At 37.5% G+C, this 19,288-nt stretch overlaps 1 protein-coding gene and 1 pseudogene across 7 annotated transcripts in view; one reads left to right on the forward strand and one right to left on the reverse strand.

The window, feature by feature from the left end:
- Positions 1–19,288, forward strand: part of SLC4A4 (solute carrier family 4 member 4) — a 343,869-nt gene that overhangs the window by 123,443 nt on the left and 201,138 nt on the right. For 5 of the 7 annotated variants that reach the window (XM_077848312.1, XM_077848309.1, XM_077848311.1 and 2 more), the window contains one exon: positions 14,452–14,587. In XM_077848312.1, the coding sequence (XP_077704438.1) occupies positions 14,452–14,587 (136 nt within the window). Of the gene's footprint in view, positions 1–13,864; positions 14,007–14,107; positions 14,301–14,451; positions 14,588–19,288 lie in introns of those variants that run through there. The other 2 variants (XM_077848313.1, XM_077848314.1) reach the window with 2 other exon arrangements.
- LOC144283812 (dihydrofolate reductase pseudogene) lies at positions 7,359–7,765 on the reverse strand (annotated as a pseudogene).

The raw sequence follows: 19,288 nt of genomic DNA on the forward strand, positions 1-19,288 counted from the left end.
GAGAATCTGCAGTTTCAAGTATTGCAGGGAAGTGTTTGGCACTAATTTGACATGCCTATCCTTGAGTTAGCAAATAAAGATACCATAATTCATTTATTTTCCTTATAATAATGACATTAATGTTAATTTTAGAAAATTTGTCAATTACACGTAAACACAATGAGGAAAATAAGAATCATCTAGAATTCCATTATTTAGGGATAACAATTGTTAACATTTGGTATACATCCTTCTGATTTTTTTTCGTATTTGCTATGTAAGCCTTTGGGTTGAGAGTGCTATAAACTCAATTATAACTGGAATAAATAGGCAAGAATTTATTAAGAATTTATTGGTTGACTGAAGTAAAGTCTAGTATAGTCAGCTTTTTGGAGAAAGTGATTTGATCTGAGCAGAAGACTAGAAAAAAGCTAAACACAAGAATAGAAGTTAATTCTTATTCAGATACATAAGGCATTAGGTAACTTGTTAAGCTTAATATCATGGTAGGTAAATGTGAGGAGATGGACATGGTCACAGGAATTCTTCTTCCTTACTTGAGTCCTTTTCTTTTCTTCTGGAAATTTCCTGATACCTGGTAGGTGTCCAAAGACATAATTTAGGACTTAAGCAGAGGCCAGACAACACAATGAACTCTGTACTGACTTAACAAATCCACATTTGTCTGTCATGGTATTTCATCCAGATCTCTTTGTCACTGACTTTCTTCTTTTTTCTTTTTTCTTTTCTTTCTTTTCTTTTCTTTCTTTTCTTTTCTTTTTTTTCTTTTCTCTTCTCTTCTCTTCTCTTCTCTTCTCTTCTCTTCTTTCTTTTCTTTTCTTTTCTTTTCTTTTCTTTTCTTTTCTTTTCTTTTCTTTTTTTTCTTTCTTTTCTTTCTTTCTTTTTTTTTTTTTTTTACCACTGTGCTGCTTTGGTGCTCAGGGCCTGAGTCCTAGGGAACTTTGGGAGCTGAATGCTTTTGCAGACAGAGGTCATCAACAATGGGGCTGGAGCCACAAGGATGAGTATGTGTGAAATATCCCTTGGAGACTGGACAGGCACTTTGCAGTTGAATTTATTAGTGGGCATGCAGTCTTGTAATATGCAGCTGGGGCAGAGTGAGTGAAATTGGTTATTAGTATTTCTCTGAGCCTGTCCTCCCTTCAAAGGCTCATGAATACCATGCAAACCTGATTAAATGAAATAGGGAAAATAGTACTATGGGAAGTAAAGTCCAGGAAAAAAGTAAAAAAGTTGAGTCTCATTTAGTTTGTTTAGTTATTGTATTAATCTGTGAGGGTTGCCATAGCAATATACCATAGACTGGATGGCTTAAAAAATAGGAGTTTATTTCTGACTATTCTGGAGGCTGAGAATGCCAAGATCAAGGTGCCAGGTGATTTAGTTCCCTAATGAAGGCTCTGGCTTGCAGATGGAAGCCTTCTCATTGTATCTTCACATGGTGGAGAGAAAGAAGAAGCAAGGTCTCTGGTGCTTCTTATAAGGGCGCTAATCCCATCATGAGGGCCCCACCCTCATGACCTCATCTAAACCTAATTACCTCCCAGAGCCCCATCTCCAAATACTATCACAATGAGGGTTAGATTTCAGTATGTAAATTTTAGGGGACACAATTCAGTCTGTAACAGTGACTTGATTTAGGTCACTATTGAGGATGTTTTAAAACCTAAAATGATTGATGGGAATTTTGTGTCTTTCTGGTAGAGATTCTAGAAATATTGAAATAATATTAATAATATGATTAAATTGGAATAATTAATAAAAGACTTGGCAGGCCAAAAAGTCTGGAATTTCACAGCTAAAATTTGTTTGACCGCTACAACCATCACTGAGACTACTTCTGGGGAAATGGCTTAGTACCACTTAAAAAACACACATTAGCACTTACAGGGAGCTTTTTAAAAATTTTCCAACTTACTATGTTGGCAGAAATTATGAAGGAGGGAGACAGAAGAAGTTGGGGGATGTAAGGGCTAACGCCCTTTTGTAGGAAGCTCTGGGTAGCGCATGCTTTTAGTGGACTGCATCGTTAGCTGATTTTACTTTATATTTGCAGAGTAATTAACATTTCTAATATTTATTGAAACAGCTTAATTTGCACACCCTGTATTGTATACAAAAGAATAATGTATAAAATATGAGAATTAAGTTTAAGTTAGAATTGTGACCCTGATTCTTTGTGGCAGAACTTTCCATTGCCCGGCTTTCTGAAGAGTTCAGCGAAGCTCTTAGTGCTTCCCGACATCTGTGCCATAACTACTTGAAAACCTGCAGGTTTCCTATCATTTTTTATATCAAAATAATCAGTGTGAACCGTTGTTGGACCTGAGTCCGCAGATATTTGAGGTGATGGGAGCCTCCAGACGTCTGACTAGATTCACTAGCATGTGCCTTTTGCCTGTAACTCTTGAGTTTAGCAAAACCTTTAATTCAGAAGTCACTTTTTTAATGTCATCACGGTCGATTCCCACCGTGTTTGGATTCTTTTCCTTTGGATTCCCGGCCCTTTTGTTTTAAATAATTTTCAGTATCTTATGGCTATGACTCAGATCCTGATAACATTTTTGTAATGTAAACACTAGGTAAATTATTTTTCTGATTATTTTGAAGACGAAAGGCTAAGGACACGATATTTTCCCAAAATGTCTCAGCAAACTCTGGTTCTTCTCATTTTCTGCTAGCTGAAATTGAACTTACTCTGGTTCTAAGATAGCTTGGTAGTATTCTGAAATTCAGGCTTCTAGCACTGTTGACTTTCTATAGCTGAATAATAATGTCATGGCATATTAAGGATAATTGTGATAATTGACAGCTTTTCATGTGTGGGAGCTTATTAATACATGGATACCTAAGTATTTAAAAAATTATCCATCTTAATGCATGCTATTTGGCTGTTTCAATTTCTTAGCTAATTTGAAATAGAAAAAGTAACCATCTAATTTACCTGTCTAGAGCTTGCCAGTGTGTAAATCAATAGTCATTTTCTGGATTTATTGAGGTAGAGCTAGGGTTAAGGCATGGAGAAAGTCTAGATGCCTTGTATAGATCAATCCAAGAAAATCTTTTTGCTATAAAAACAGGTTTTTTGATGCAATTAATTTGAAGATGCTAATTTGTGAATGACTAATATGAGCTCTACTGCAGCCCAATAAAATGGAATCACAGGCATCTATATATCAGGACTCTTTTTGTTGCAAATGACAAAAATAAAATTTCCTTAGATTACTTTAAGCCAAAAAGGAATTGTCATATATGGTTGAGAAGTATCTGACTTCAGACATGGCTGAATCTAGGTGCTTTCATAATGACATCACGAACCTTTCTGCCTTGGTTCTTCCATGTTTACTTTATTTTCACACATGCTCTTCCCTTTGAGTTGCAAGATGCCATCTGCACTCAAAGCTCTTATCACCGTCTTAGCACCTTAGCATAAAGTGGAAATTTATTTCCTGGAAGTTCCAACAAAAAAAGGCTGACACTTATTTACTCTGATTGGCCTGAAATAGGTAAAGGGTCCTCTTAAAAATTAATTATTATGGCCAAGATTTGTGATATTCTCATTCTCCAGGCCTGGGTCATAGGGAATAATTCATCCTCATTGGACTTCAAAGTGTAAAAATGGTTCTTCTGAGGAAAGTGGGATGCTGTTATCAGAAAAAGAGATGAGGCGTGCCGAGTAGGCAAGAGTTTAACAGATAGCCACTACAATGCATGTGTGTGTTTTAAAGATTTATATATGTAACTTTATTTTAGGGATTTCTCATTTCTTACAGTAATGAATGTGAAATTGAAATTTGATGATTTTATATATACATTCAATGTATTTTTTAGATACTATAATGGTATCTAGATGCTTAGATAAATTGTGGAAGTTTTAGCAACCATGGCATTGATTTACAGACTTTTAACTCAGAATGGAGAGAAATAAATATTTAAAATGATAACTGTATAAACCAGTTGGTGATAGCACATTGGTAACTTAAAGAAATAGGAATTTCTTTTTATTAAAAAAAAGATTTATTTATTTATTTGAAAGAGAGGGTAGGGAGAAGTAGAGGGAGAGAAAGAATCTCAAGTAGATTCCCTGCTGAGAGGAGAGTCCGACTCAGGGCTTGATCCCACAACTCTGAGATCATGACAGGAGCTGAAATCAAGAGTTGGACACTTAACTGACTGAGCCACCCAGTTGCTCCAGTTAATTCTTTTTATAGTTTCTTTTGAGAGCTAAGACTATACCAGTCTTATATATATAAGACCAGTCATATATATATATATATATATATATATATATATATATATATATATATATACCAGTTGGTGCCAAGGAGAAAATACAAAATCCCTAAGTCTCCGTTTAACTCACAGAAGAGAATTTGCATGTAAACTTGTCATGCTCAGTATGAATTGTTCATTATGATCATTATTTCTATTAAAAAGATTTTTTTATGGTAGCCTGTAGGGTGGCCACAGTGGGATATTTTCTAGACCAAAAACAAAAGGGCACATTCACCAACTGCCTTTTGGTGGATAATGAGCCAAATGTTCAGTTAATTTACTTTAGGACTATTTCATATGCCATTATGATTTCTGCCTCTTCTGAAATCCAGTAGCACATTTACTGTCTGTATTGTTCATATGGCTCTCTCTCTCTCTCTCTCTTTTTTTTTTTTTTTAATGAGATCATCTTTTAGAGAGTGGTGGCTTGGCAATAACACAAGTAGGCTTGAGGTTATATCACTTAATACTTGTGTGATCTTGGGAAGTCCCTTAGTCTCTAAAATACTGTTTCCCTGTTTGTAATATGAGTAATACAAGAGATTGGTAACAGTAGATATTTCATATTTTTATGTAAAACAAATGATATAATAAGTGAAGGGCACTTACCACAGTGCCTGGTACAGTGTAACCATTCAAAAACATTAGTAATTGTATATTACATATTTATTGATAGAATTTTCCCCATTGTCCCTTGAGGACAGGGACCTTATCTTAAAAATACTTTGTGTACTTTCAACAAATACCATAGTGTCTCTTACACTAAAAACAAATAAATATTAATTATCAAAATGAGAGTGTAGAACTATACTTCAAGCATTGCTAAGCCTCAGGGAAGCAGAGGAAAGGAGCAAAGAAAGATTTTTTTTTTTGCATGAGAAACTGGGATAGAATAAATATTGTAGATTCTTAGCATTCATTTCCTTACTTATTCTTTTATCCATTCTTTTTTTGTGTAACTTCACTGTGCACAAGGTAGGGACCAAGAGTAGTTTAGGTAAGTGAAGAACCAGGTGGTTGCCTTAGGGAAGGTGCAAAGATAAAGTACAGCAGTGGATAAATACACAAAGTAGTAGATATTAAATGTCTTAATAGAAGTGCAGATTAAATGTTGTGGGACCTCAGGGTCCCTCAGGAAGAGATTGCATCTACCAGAGGAAAGTAGCTTACTTCAGGTGTTCATCCCTTTATTTGTGGCTTACTCAATAGGAAATGGTGACTGTGTTTGTGGTCACTGTGCAGCTAATGGAAAGGTGGATTAAGGGAAAGGATGGAATAAGGACAGTTTCCAAAACTTAGATATTTTCCATTTCAGAGCTCTTACAGTAAGCTTTCTTTTTGCATATGGTTTTGTTTTTGTGTACTTGAAAATGTCCAAAGTTTATTCATCCATATCTAATTCATTAATTTAATATTTCGAGTGATGATAAGTGCATGGTACTGTGTTGGTCTTTAAGGAAAGTACATAGGCAGACCCTGTCCCAGGAGCTTGGTGATTATTTGGAGAGAGGTCATATCACCAAAGGTTAGGCAATAATGACCAGGTTATATACTTGTTGGTGCCTAAATGATAATTTAGACAAAGTGTTGTTATTGTTTGAATAAAGGAAAAATTCACATTTCTGTGAATTGTTAATAAAGGTTATTAGAAAAGATAGAATTTTCAGTTGGGCCTTGGAAATTGAGTCAGAGTTCGGTAGAAAGGAGAGAAAAGACTATAGGAGATGGGAAAGATGAAAAAAGATCTGAAAATGAACAGGTATATTCTCTAATTTCTTTCTTTCTCCCTCTCTCTCTTTCTTCCTGTTCTTTTTTTGGTTGTTTCTTTATTGATTGACATTTGGGCTTCTTCCAAATTTCAAAAAATGGTGCCACATATACTCTTGGGTCCATCCCCTTGTTCAGGATTAATTTCTAGAAGTGGAAGTTCTGAGTCCAAACCCAGAATACTTGATTTTTCATTGATACTGCTAACCTACACTTTAAAAAGTTTGTATGAACTAACAAGGCAGAAAATGCTATTTCTTTGAATACCTAACAATTCAAATCTTTGCTAACATGACAGGTAAAACATGTTTTAATTCTAATTTTTAAATCTTGCGATGTTTAGTTTCTGACTTACTAATTTTGGTTTCTGGCATTATCCATTTCAACTTATTACCTCTTTGAAGTTTTAATTTTATCCATAGCTTATTATTGGATTACTCTTTTTTTGTAAAGAGCAGCTTATTTTTCTATCATTGCACTGTCCCATGGAATCTCACCAAAGATCAGAAACAGAGTTTTTAGAGGTCTCAGACCTTCTCTTTGAACCTTCAAAAACATATTCTCCTACATGTTTTTTTACTATCCATATGGAATGTACTAGAGTTCTCAACTACTGCTTTCCTAAGTGAACAGAACTTTTTTTCGGGAGTGTGATATGCAGAGAGTAATTCATAGTTCCTATTTTGATCTCATTTTCTTTTAAGGTCTGAATTCTAGCTCTTTTGTGTATTTATTTCTGACCTCTGGACCAATCTATCTAGCTCCTATCTCTATGAGCCCCGGTTTCAATTCCTGGTATCAGGGGATTTTCCCACTTTAGTGTCTTTGTAGATACGTAGGTGATAGGTAGATAGGCAGGCGAGCATCCTTGACGGGCATTCAGAGAGCCATAGCAAGAAGTGTTCCACAAATAGCATCTGGTATAATCTAGTTAAGATTAATCTTAATTGTAGTCTAGTTAAGATTAATTAATTAATAAAGACATTGGCTTAGAATAGTTATCCTTTGATCTAAAGTCAACAAAAGTCTTTTTTCCATTTTTTTTTTGTTTTAAGATTTTATTTATTTATTCATGAGAGACACACACACACACACACACAGAGAGAGGCAGAGACATAGGCAGAGGGAGGAGCAGGCTCCATGCAGGGAGCCTGATGTGGGACTTGATCCTGGGACCCCAGGATCATGCCCTGGGCCAAAGGCAGGCGCTAAACCACTGAGCCACCCAGGCATCCCAAGTCTTTTTTCCTAATATTAAAATATGTAATTGGAGGGCAGGGGGAGCAATTTGAGATAAATCAGAAAACACCTTCACGTTAAGCATTCTTTTTATACACTTCAAATTTCTACTTAATACTTTTTTCCTCCCGGACATCAGAAAGAACACTTGGGTATTCTGGAAGAAGCTTCTATATCTCCAAATCATTTTCTGGAAGAAAAATGTTATTTTCAAATGCCTGCGTGATCCCTGTCACCAATAGTTTGAGATGGCCTGGCTTGTTTGTGGCTTCTTTATACACAGAACTGTCTCCCACTGTCCAAACCATGTCCGCTTTCTTTGTTAATTCTGGTTGGTTAATAAGTTTTAAGGCATAATCCAGACTTTGGCTAGAAAATAAGCTCCTTATGGAGGTCCCTTGAGTTTTCTCCTGAGAACTAAATTAATTCTGTCCTTTAAAAGTCAGTTCTTCTAGGGAAGAGCAAGTCATGTCTTCCTTCCCATAATCACAAAATTCTGTTTCCCTCTACTGAGGTTGTGGTCATTCTTGGGAAATACCTGAATTCGTTCCTGAATGGGGGCCAGGGTAGGTTTCTGTTCTTGCCTATGCTAATGCTAAACTGGGACACAGTTTAGCAGATGAACTGTGACAGCAGCAATGAACACCTCTGTGCTTGCTTGTGGCACTGGGATTCCTGGCTGAGGCTGGTGCAGAATGGAGCAGGTGTGTTCTGTTACAATACACTTCTGGGGGGGACGCCTGGGTGGCTCAGTGGTTAAGGTCTGCGTTTGGCTCAGGTCGTGATCCTAGAGTCCCAGGATCAAGTCCCACATCGGGCTCCCTGCATGGAGTCTGCTTCTCCCTCTGCCTGTGTCTCTGCCTCTCTGTCTCTCATGAATAAATAAATAAAATCTTAAAAAAAAAAAAAAAAAAACACTTCTGGGTTGTTGTGGGAGAAAGGTTGGATGCCCAGATTAGGGCCACAGTGACATGAAAGGCACCCTGAGAGTTGACTCTCTAGCCAGGTAGGTGTCATTGGAAAGGTGTCCTCTCACATGCCATCTTTGATTGATGGACAGTGGCTGCTCTGAAGCCAAGTTCAGTCTCAGCAGGAATGGATATGATGCTGTGTAAGTGCTTGCACGCTGTGGTGTTGGTGGTGGGAGTGGGTATGGCAGCAGTCCTGCCACATATTATTTGCCTTCCTTCTTGTCAGTACTGGGGATTTGGGAACACTGGGTCTCTCCAGCCATCATAGACTCTATGACATTGTCACCCTGTGGTAGATGCTGGTCAGAGATAACCACACTTACGTAGGGCCTTCCAGGAAATTCTGCAGCTACTCCGGGGGGCGGGGGGGGGGACAGCCAATCCCCCACCTCTTGCCCAAACCCCAAAAAGACATTCTAACCAGAGGGTAGAATAAAAAAAGAAAAAAATCAAGGCAGATGAGAGGCTTTAACTTGGCTTTGATCTACAGGCCTTCTGTTCTGACAAAGGTGATTGGATTAATTTGACAGTTTTTCTCTCTGTCCCTCGTTTCCTGCCTCCCTGTCACCCTCTCTCATTTTTCTCCAGGTTCTCTTTTATGATGAAACTAGGTTAGTTATTACTTAGAATCATCATCTAGTCATCTGTAATATAAGTTGATTTTGTGATGCTTTCTCCCCACCCAGGTATTAAAGTGAGACTAAAGAGGATTCATTGTTTCCCCCCTGTTATCGGCTGTTTCCCAGAAAGCTACACCTGAGTTCTCATTGCCAAAGCTACTTAATTCACAGAAGTAACACATGCAGAACTTTTGACTTTTTTCTCTCCTATCTTATATGTTCTCAACATACAGGGGCTCTCAGGGCCAAAATCTGTGAGCGTTTTCTTTCTTAGAAGCGAGGCAGGTTTTGCTAGTAAGGGCTGGCAGTTTTTAAACTCATTTAAACCTTGTATTTTACCTACGATAATGGTCACCATCACCATATTGTTCAGGTGAGGAACTTGAGACACAGAAAAGTTAATTAACTTGACTCAGGTCATACAGCATGTAAGTAAGTAGCAGAGTTTGGATTCAAATGTAGGCAGTTTGGTTCCAGATTTCTATATGCCTAATTTCAGTGCAGTGCTGGGTCTTCTGTTTAGCTCATTTCCCATTTTATCAAAAGTTATGGGGAAAAAATGAATTCCTGATATCCTTCATTAGGGAGACTCTCACTCTTCCTCTTCATATCTTTGTGTTAAGAATGATGTTAGAAATTGGGAAGGGTGTTCGCTGGCTATGGAGGATTTCAGGTCTATATTTACATTACAATTGCTGTGGCCTCTTCTAATTCCTGGGGAAGCTTAGGGGAGCAAGCTAGTTTGTGACATAGGATTTTGGAATTTTATCCCAAAGGGATTATTACACTGGTTGCTCAGAAGCTGTATTTAATATGCATAAAACAGCTTACCCATGAGACTCAAAGAGTAAAACCTAGAGGTAAAGTCACAGCCTTCTATTGGATTATGTGGAAGCCACAGCTGAATCTCTGATAAGCAATGAGTTGTGCTTTCCTAACTTGAGGTTGCTGGATCTCAGAGTAATGCTCCACGGATCAGAGCTGAACAGAAGCATGTTCTGTTTCTCTGCAGGAGACTCTCCTTTCTAAGGAGGAGAAGGTTGATTCATCTCTGTTAGAGGTGGGGACTAACTCATTTCACATTTTTAGAAATGGACAAAAAATTGATTCTCTTCCTGTAGATTTTTCTCTTCCACAGTAGTTCTACCTCAGGGATCTTTGATGTTGAATATTGATCTGTGATTGTCAGTTTGGTAGGGGAAGCAGTATGGTAAATAACCACATTTTGAGTAGTGTGAATACTCTGCTCCTGAGAAGTCAGCTAGATTCCAAATTCTGTGCATTTCTTGCCTTCCCATCATTTCTTTCATGACTTCCATGATATTCTAAAATAATTACACATTCCATTTCTTGATTGGGAAGGCATTGAAAGTATTTTTACACAAAAGTTCTGGAACTTTAGGTATTTTTTCCCCCAGAGATGATAAGAAATTTCAAAGTCACCTTTTTTCTAATTACAGGAATTAAACATACCGTATCCTATATTAATATATATTCAATTATCTTATTTGAATGTCCTACAAACACAGAACAGTTTGCAGATTTTTTTTTTGTTGGTTTCTATACTAATTCATTCATTTACCCAATTAATTATTCACTAACTAATTGGTTAACATTTGTTGCCCCTCTTACAGCATGTACACTTGAAAGAACAACGATCTTGTGAAGGTTTTTGCTTTATCTTCAAAGCCTGAAACAAAGCCTATTTAGAGCAAAGACAGTACTCAATAAATATTGCTGAATGAACGTGTGGATGAATTGTGCATATTTTAGAACTGACAGAAAAGTGAAAGGAAGAAAAGAGAAGCCGTAGAAACTGTATAACATTTATAAAACATATTTATAGGCAATCCTTGCTTTGGATGGTAGTGCCAGGCCATAAATATGACTCTTCAAGCTGAAATTATGCAAAAACAATCCTAATGATCAATGTGAAAAGTTACTATTTTACTTTGACCTTTAAAAATTTTTGCCAAATCATTAAGAATTCTCTTGCTGTTGATTATAAAGGTGTAGGGAAATGAAAATAGTAAAACTAATATTTAGTATACTCTAAAACATCAGAAACATTGAGATTAAAGTGTTTTATTTCTTTGTAAAGTCTTACTAGAAGTCATTTGAATAATGCTTGTCTTCTTCCTGTTGTACAACTTATGAAATAGAGCGAGCATCTTTTCTATGCCCGGATGAATTGCATACTCCCTCCTAAGTTTGGATCAACTTCCAGTTTTCTCCTTTGTGCTTTCCATGTCAAGAAATATCTCTGAGAGTTCCTTTAATGTGAAGTGCTTTTTTTTTTCCTTCTCTTTTTTTTTTTTCAGCATCACTTCTTTATCATTTTGGTCCAACCATTTTTCCTTATTTATGTTGCTAAGTTTGCCTTCACTGTGTGCTTTTTCACTGTTATCCAGGTTATCTCACATGGTAAAGGAGCAGTATGGTCAACATTCCCATGGGCAGCTCTGTCTTCTACAAATCCATTTACGTCTGACACAGATTTCATTTCCACTCCACCATATCACTTTTGTTTTTGTCTTCTACTTTCATTTCTGTTGGTCACTTCCCTCTTGTGACATGAAGGCAGCATGGGTACACTTTGCTGTCTGTACATGAACTGGGTAACAAATGTGCCGTGACCAATCACTTCACTGACAGATTTTGCAAGAAACATTATTATTGGTCACTGACCACGAGGCATGTATGTTATTTACATAGGAGTTTATGGACTGAAGAGCTGGCAGCGAAATTTGTACTTTATGCAATTACTCCACTAATGTACTCTGCTAACTGAAATTTAAACTGTATTGTTGGGGAACTGGCGTTCTTTGAATGGCCGTAACTGAAATTCATGCCCATTGGAGCCATGCACGATGAGGGTTCCCTCAATATGGGACTTTATTTTGTGGATATATGTGCATTTTTTTCTTCCTAACGTGGGATCACCTTATTCATATGACTTTGCAATTTTATTTTTCATTTGATATTATATATGTGTGAAAAATGATAATTTTGACTTCATGTTTTATAACTACATGGTGACTTACTGAACAGTTATATTATAGTTTATTTAACCAGTCCCAATCTTCCTTTTTGGATGTTTAGGCTTTTTCTATTTTTCTCAATTATAAACAGTGTTGCAGTGGTCACCTCTGTCTTTGAGGTAACAACTATTATTTATTTGAAATGAATGTCTTTCTAGTGGTAGAATTACTGGCTTACATGATATTTACACATTTATTTATTTATTTATTGGAGTTTGATTTGCCAACATAGAGCATAACACCCAGTGCTCATCCCGTCAAGTGCCCCCCTCAGTGCCCGTCACCCAGTCACCCCATCCCCCCACCCACCTCCCTTTCCACTACCCCTGTTCGTTTCCCAGAGTTAGGAGTCTCTCATGGTTTGTCACCCTCACTGATATTTCCCACTCATTTTCTCTCTTTTCCCCTATAATCCCTTTCACTATTTTTAATATTCCCCAAGTGAATGAGACCATATAATGTCTGTTCTTCTCCAATTGACTTACTTCACTCAGCATAATACCCTCCAGTTCCATCCACATTGAAGGAAATGGTGGGTATTTGTCGTTTCTAATGGCTGAGGAATATTCCACTGTATACAGAGACCACATCTTCTTTATCCATTCATCTTTTGTTGGACACCGAGGCTCCTTCCACAGTGTGGCTATTGTGGCCATTGCTGCTAGAAACATCGGGATGCAGGTGTCCTGGTGTTTCACTGCATCTGTATCTTTGGGGTAAATCCCCAGCAGTGCAATTGCTGGGTCATAGGGCAGGTCTATTTTTAACTCTTTGAGGAACCTCCACACAGTTTTCCAGAGTGGCTGCACCAGTTCACATTCCCTCCAACAGTGCAAGAGGGTTCCCCTTTCTCCACATCCTCTCCAACATTTGTTGTTTCCCGTCTTGTTAATTTTCACCATTCTCACCGGTGTGAGGTGGGATCTCATTGGATATTTACACTTTTAAAATGTTTCCATATCCTTCCAAATTTTCCTTCAGAGAGATGTTCCCAAATATTTAGGCTTCTACCAGTGACATAAATTGAGAGGTGCTGGTGCATGTGTCCTAAGTCTCTGGCAACAGTGGGATTATCTTTTTAAATTTTTTTTGCTATTTTTGTAGGTAAGACATGTATCTTATTTTTTTTAAAGATTTTTATTTATTTATTCATGAGAGACACACGCACACACAGAGGCAGAGACTCAGGCAGAGGGAGAAGCAACATGTATCTTATTTTAATAATTAGTTTTGATTAATAGGTTAAATAGTTTTTTATGGGTTTGTAGAATTTTTTGATCTGTGGAATTTCATTCTGTCCTGTATTATAGTAGTTTTCAGATGGTAGGGATTTTCTTGTTTTGTTAGATTATTTGGGTACATATATTTCTATAATTTATGTGTGTATTTATATATGTGCACATCTGTGTGTATATGTGTATACACACATATATCTGTGTACCTGGACTACATTCACATGTATGCACCATTTTTTAATCCAAAGATTTTATTTATTTATTCATGAGAGACACACAGAGAGAGAGAGGCAGAGACACAGGCAGAGGGAGAAGCAGGCTCCTGCTAGGGAGCCCAATGCGGGACTCAATCCCAGGACCCCAGGATCACAGTCTGAGCCGAAGACAGATGCTCAACCTCTGACCACCCAGGTGCCCCTGCATACGCCATTCTTGGTTTTACACAAGGATTATAAAAAGTATCTGTGGGCCTTAGTTTTATAATATCATTATTTTCCAAATTTTTCCTTTCCTTAAAAAAAAAAAAAAAAAGAAGGGGCAAATAACCAATAACTCGAGGGAAGTTCTAGTTAATTTTTCATTACATGATTTTCAGAAGATAGGGTCAAAAGGAGCTAGTAGGGCATTCAATTATGTGCTTCAGTGTCAGAAAAGATTTTTTTCCTCAGGTGTACAATATTTTACTTAGGCTTGTTTTTCAAGTGCATTGAAGTGTGACTAAACATTTTTGGGTACTGCCCTTATGTAGGGAAGAGGCCCCATCTTGTTAAATATTCCTTCATCAACTTTGCACTTAGCCAGTTACCAGCAGTGAGGCTCCTGTGAGGGCATGAGCTTTAGGCATTGGCCAGAGGGAAGGTGGGTGGGAGGCGAGGGCCTGGGGGAACTCAGGATTGGGATGCTCTGTTGCCCCCTCCCACTGCTATAGAAAAAGTGGTTGGCTCAGGCTGGTTTCTGTCCAATAATTTTGGATGGGTCATAAGTGGGGTAGGAGGGAAGGTCATGCGGTTGGACCTCAGCTCATCTGAGGGCTAAAGGTTCTTTGTCACACATCACACAGAACTGGAGCCTTGTCCTGGAGAGTGGTGGCGAGCTGAGACCTAGCGTAGGACGAAGATACAGAGAAGGGCTTTGAGTTCTTTTTGTGTGTAGGTTGGTGATAAAAGAGGCTCAGCAAAGAGGATGTCCACGGAAAACGTGGCCGGGAAGTCCAACAGCCTTGGGGACAGAGGAAGAGCTCGAAGCTATACTTTCCTCAGGGTTGTCCAGCCTGTGTTTAACCGTAGTATTTTCACTTCTGCAGTTTCTCCTGCCGCAGAACGTATCCGATTCATCTTGGGCGAGGAGGATGACAGCCCAGCACCCCCTCAGCTCTTCACTGAACTGGATGAGCTGCTCGCCGTGGATGGGCAGGAGATGGAGTGGAAGGAGACAGCGAGGTGAGGCATGGCTGGCTGTGCAGTGGCGACCTGGGGAAGCAAGTGCAAGGCAAGATCGTTGTCTGTGGGCACCTTTCTCTCACCTTCACACTTTGAATAACTGAGGAACGTCATGTTGACTGTGTTAAGGAATAAAAGGAGTCTTTCCTCTTTTATATTGATGTGGATGCAGGACACCCTTTATTTCACTGCTAGAGCATTGTTACATTGATTCACGTTATTACAGTTTTACCCTTTTTAAGGAATTAGAAGTAAATCTCCATTCACATGCTATTTAATCGTAATATATATATATATATATATATATATATATATATATATATATATATATATTAGAGATTTTATTTATTTATTCATGAGATACCCAGAGAAAGAGAGGACAGAGACAGGCAGAGGGAGAAGCAGGCTCCCTTTGGGGATCCTGATGCGAGACTAAATCGCAGGGCCTCAGGATCACGACCTGAGCCAAAGGCAGACACTCAACCACTGAGCAGCCAGGTGCTCAATAGTAAAATATCTTAAAGAGATAAACTCAAGCACCCAAACATGATAGCTTAGAGATATGTGTCCACAGTTTCTACATGCCAAGGTGTCTGGTGAAATCATGTCTGATTTGTTGTTAGCATTTATTAGCATCCATTTCCAGTTAGCAGGGAGGTTGCAATGTTTACCCACAAACTTGAATTATTCCAAGTAGAAACCTGTCATCTTTAAGTATCCACAAAAGCAAGAACAAGGCTCACTTGAACTTGGAGTATAGAGACCTGAGTTCAATTTCAGATTCTGTTATCTGTTAGCTGGATAGCACTCAGTTTCTCAGAACTTTGATTTCATAATCAGTAAAAAGTGGATAATAATCTACTACATATAATATATATGTATGCAATATAAGGTACGTAACATATGTAAATGTAGTATTATTTAATATTTGTCTGATTATGTCACAGATATTTATATGCATGCCTATATGTATATATGTGTATATATATGGAAATACCTTGTAAATTGTTAAGCACCACGGAAATATCTAAGATTTCATTAATCTCATGGTAACAGAGCTTTTCTTTCTTTCTACATATAGGTTATTTACTCCATGCCTATCTTCTAGAACGTAGAACAATTATGTAATAGAAAGAATTCGATATAATGCAGTTACTAGTCTCATTGTCATACTTGCATGGAGATTCAATATATTTCCCTTTCACAAGCAAGATAATGTCGAGATACACCTTCTATAGTCTGCAACTTAATTCAAATAAAATTCAACTGGTGTTTTTTGAATGCATAGTATATGTCAGGCAGTAATGAAATACTGGGAATAAAGATGTGAGCAAAAGAAACTCACACACAAATCATGGTATCTTACTCAAGTTTCAAGTGTGTTCAATTTAATATCTTTACAATCTGAGGAATGAGGCAAATCAAATCCTTATTGTAGCTTTGGGTTTAAAATAAGAGCAAAAGAACTGAAGGCCTTCTTCTGTGGATTAGATGGAAAAGAGATATGTCTGTTGTTCCACTACTAGCTAGGTCATTCTAGAGTGAGAAAGAAATATATTTTTTATCATCTATGATTAGTAAAAGTTGATGAGATGTAAAGAACCACTAACTCAATGGTCTTTTCTTCTCTGGATGAGATTCTTTTGAGAATTAAAGAAAGAACTTTTATTTTCTGGGACATATCTTTTTTTTAAGTTTATCTATTTTTAGTACGCTCTACACCCAATGGTGGGACTTGAACTCATAACCCGAGATCAGGAGTTCCATGCTTTTCCACTTGAGCTGGCCAGGTGCTCCATTTCTGTAGCATATTTTATTTTTTATTCTTTTTTTTTAAAGATTTTATTTATTTATTTATTCATGAGACACACAGAGAGAGACAGAGACATAGACAGAGGAGAAGCAGACTCCCTGCTGGGAGTCCAGTGTGGGACCCGGTCCTAGGACCCTGGGATGACGCCTTGAGCCAAAGGCAGAAGTTCAGCCACTGAGCCACCCAGGTACCCCTCTGGGGCATATTTTAAAAGCTTCATGTATCATATCATTTGTAATCAAATGTTCATCAAGTTATTTGGATTTTTTAGGTAATTTTTGTTTAGTTACTGAGACTTATGCTCTGTAGGTTTATGGGTTTATTATTATTGTTGCACTCCTAAGTACTATTGAATGTCTTTAGCCATTTAGGATTTTTAATAATAGAGAAGCTTCATAAATTAATTTGTTTGATAATGATAGAGTAGCTTTTATTTCTCACTAAGAATTTCTAGGTAGTTTGGCCTTGTGGAAACATCTACTTTAAAAGAAAGTTCAATGGAAAAAAAAAGTTTAGTAGAATCCATTGATAATTTCATATCTTCCAAAACTTAAACTGTGCCCAGAGAAGAAAATCATTACATTTTACTCCTGGCCGTCCCAGTAGCATTAAGGGGAAAAAACTTAATCTTAAATATGTTATTTTCCATTTGCTGGATAATTCTAATATGCAGACCCATGTTTTACTTCTTCGGTTAATATTTTCTCCTTATCAAAAAGCTATCTGTAGCATGTTTCTGCTTCTCTACCTTTGATGCTCCCCCTTGGAGCTCTTCATTTTTGTTCTTTCAAGACCTCTTTCCATGATACAGTAATTCTCATTCCCTTCTCTTAGTTCTAATAACCTGGATATTAAAAGTACTACATAAAGTATACTTTTGGTTCATAAAGCATCCTCCAAAAAAAAAAAAAAAGACTTTCAAAGTAGAATCTTATACTAGTAGCTCCATTTCATGCTTTCTTTTCCTTCTTTCTAATAGGAAAAACAAAAACAAAAACAAAAACAGAATGAAAATTGTACTGGTGCAGCCTGAACTGAGTGTTGGGGAGATTTTGGTCTAGTCTTGGCTTTGTTGCTGACTGGCTACTTCACTATGGGCCAGTACTCATGGAATCTTCCTGAGCTTGAGTGTTCTCTTCTATCCAATGAAGGATACTGGGTTGCATCTCTGTAACTTCATGTATAGTTTATAGCTCTAAAATTCCAGACCTTTGTATATGCTGGCATAGTCAGTCAGTTGTGGCCAGAAGAGCTACTTTGATTCATACTATCTTCTTGAAATTCTGTGTGAGTGCCTATCATAGAGTAGAATTCAGGTGTAGCTTCCTGCTTTTTCTTTCAGTCCAAGGCAGACTATATTTTATATGATCTTTGGTCTCAGAAAGGTGGAGAGGTGACAGTTCACTGTGTAGGTGATTCAACATTGAGTGAGGTGGACATAGCACTTTCATGTAAGATTCTTGAAGATTAAGATAATTTTGAATACTTTATAATACTTAAAATCTTTATTTCCTCAAGAATTCACGTGTCATTTTTGGTGATGTCATTAGTCCCCAAGAGACTGTACTGCTGGAGAGAATGTGTGGTGGGAGTTTTCCATGTGTTGGCAGTGGGAAGAAACATACTCATACCAGTCTACACTCTAGGGCTTCTGTACAGGACTTGCTACAATTACTATTGGTTAGTTAAATGTAAACGTGATATTATTATTTTCATTTTGTCTCCTTAATTACAATAATTCTTCCAACTGAGGACCATCATGTCTGTCTTTCCCTATTTTACTCCCACAGCTTCACTGTGCTATGTAGTATTTGTTGAGTGTGAGTAGTTGAGAACTGATTGCTTTAGAAATAGCTGTTCTAAATATAATACTTTCTAAGGTATATTCCTTGACCAAAGTTGGAGTTCTGTGGTAATTTATCTCTTTCTGACTGATGGACTGCTGAATGACAGACCCAAGGTACCTAGCACACCACTGATCAAGCTCATAAGAAGACCTATGTTTGAAGTTTCAACCTAATTCATTAATATGCTGCTGCCATCTACATTAAGTTCTCTAGCCCAAACTTTTGTCCTTATATGATTGAAAATAAATGAATAATAATTGAAAATAAATAATAATAAATAATTGGATGGCTAATACACTTCTAAAAATAACATGTCTAAAATGGAGCTTCTGATCTACCTGCCTCAGATCTGTTCCTCCTGCAGAGTTCCCCACCACAACGAGCAACTCCATTCTTCTAGTTGCTCGAGCCCAAAACATTGGCATCTTCCTTGACTTCTTTCTCTACCCTCATTACTTGATCCATTGGCAAACCCTATTTGTTTTACCCTCAAAGATATTCAGATATTCAGAATCTCACCACACCTCACATTCAGTACTGCCACAACCCAGATGCAAGCCACCATTATTTCTCATCTAGATTATTTTAAATACTTCCTAATTAGTCTGTATCTCTGCATCTGCCCTTACCTACCTCATGAACAATCTACCACGATCTCGTTGATCATCTACTTTTCTCCCTTTTGTTCACTCGCTGGCCAGTCATGCTTCTGTGCCAGGGACATTGCACTTGCTGTTCCCTCTGTCTGAAATGCTTTCCTTGCTACACTCCCCGGTTTCTCCATGGTTCATTTTCTCACCCCCTCAGGTCTTTATTCAAATATTACTTTCTCAGTGGCTGCCCCATCTAAAATTGAAACCGTCCCCCAATACTATCTAACCCCCATCCTTCATTATGTTTTCCTTGACACTTATCATCATTTATTTATTTATTTTATTTCTTTATTCATAGACACACAGAGAGAGGCTGAGACATAGGCAGAGGGAGAAGTAGGTTCCCTGTGGGGAGCCTGATGTGAGGCTCAATTCCCAGGACCCTGGG

The sequence above is a fragment of the Canis aureus genome, chromosome 14 (assembly GCF_053574225.1).
Source record: "Canis aureus isolate CA01 chromosome 14, VMU_Caureus_v.1.0, whole genome shotgun sequence".
NCBI classification, from domain to species: Eukaryota; Metazoa; Chordata; class Mammalia; order Carnivora; family Canidae; genus Canis; species Canis aureus.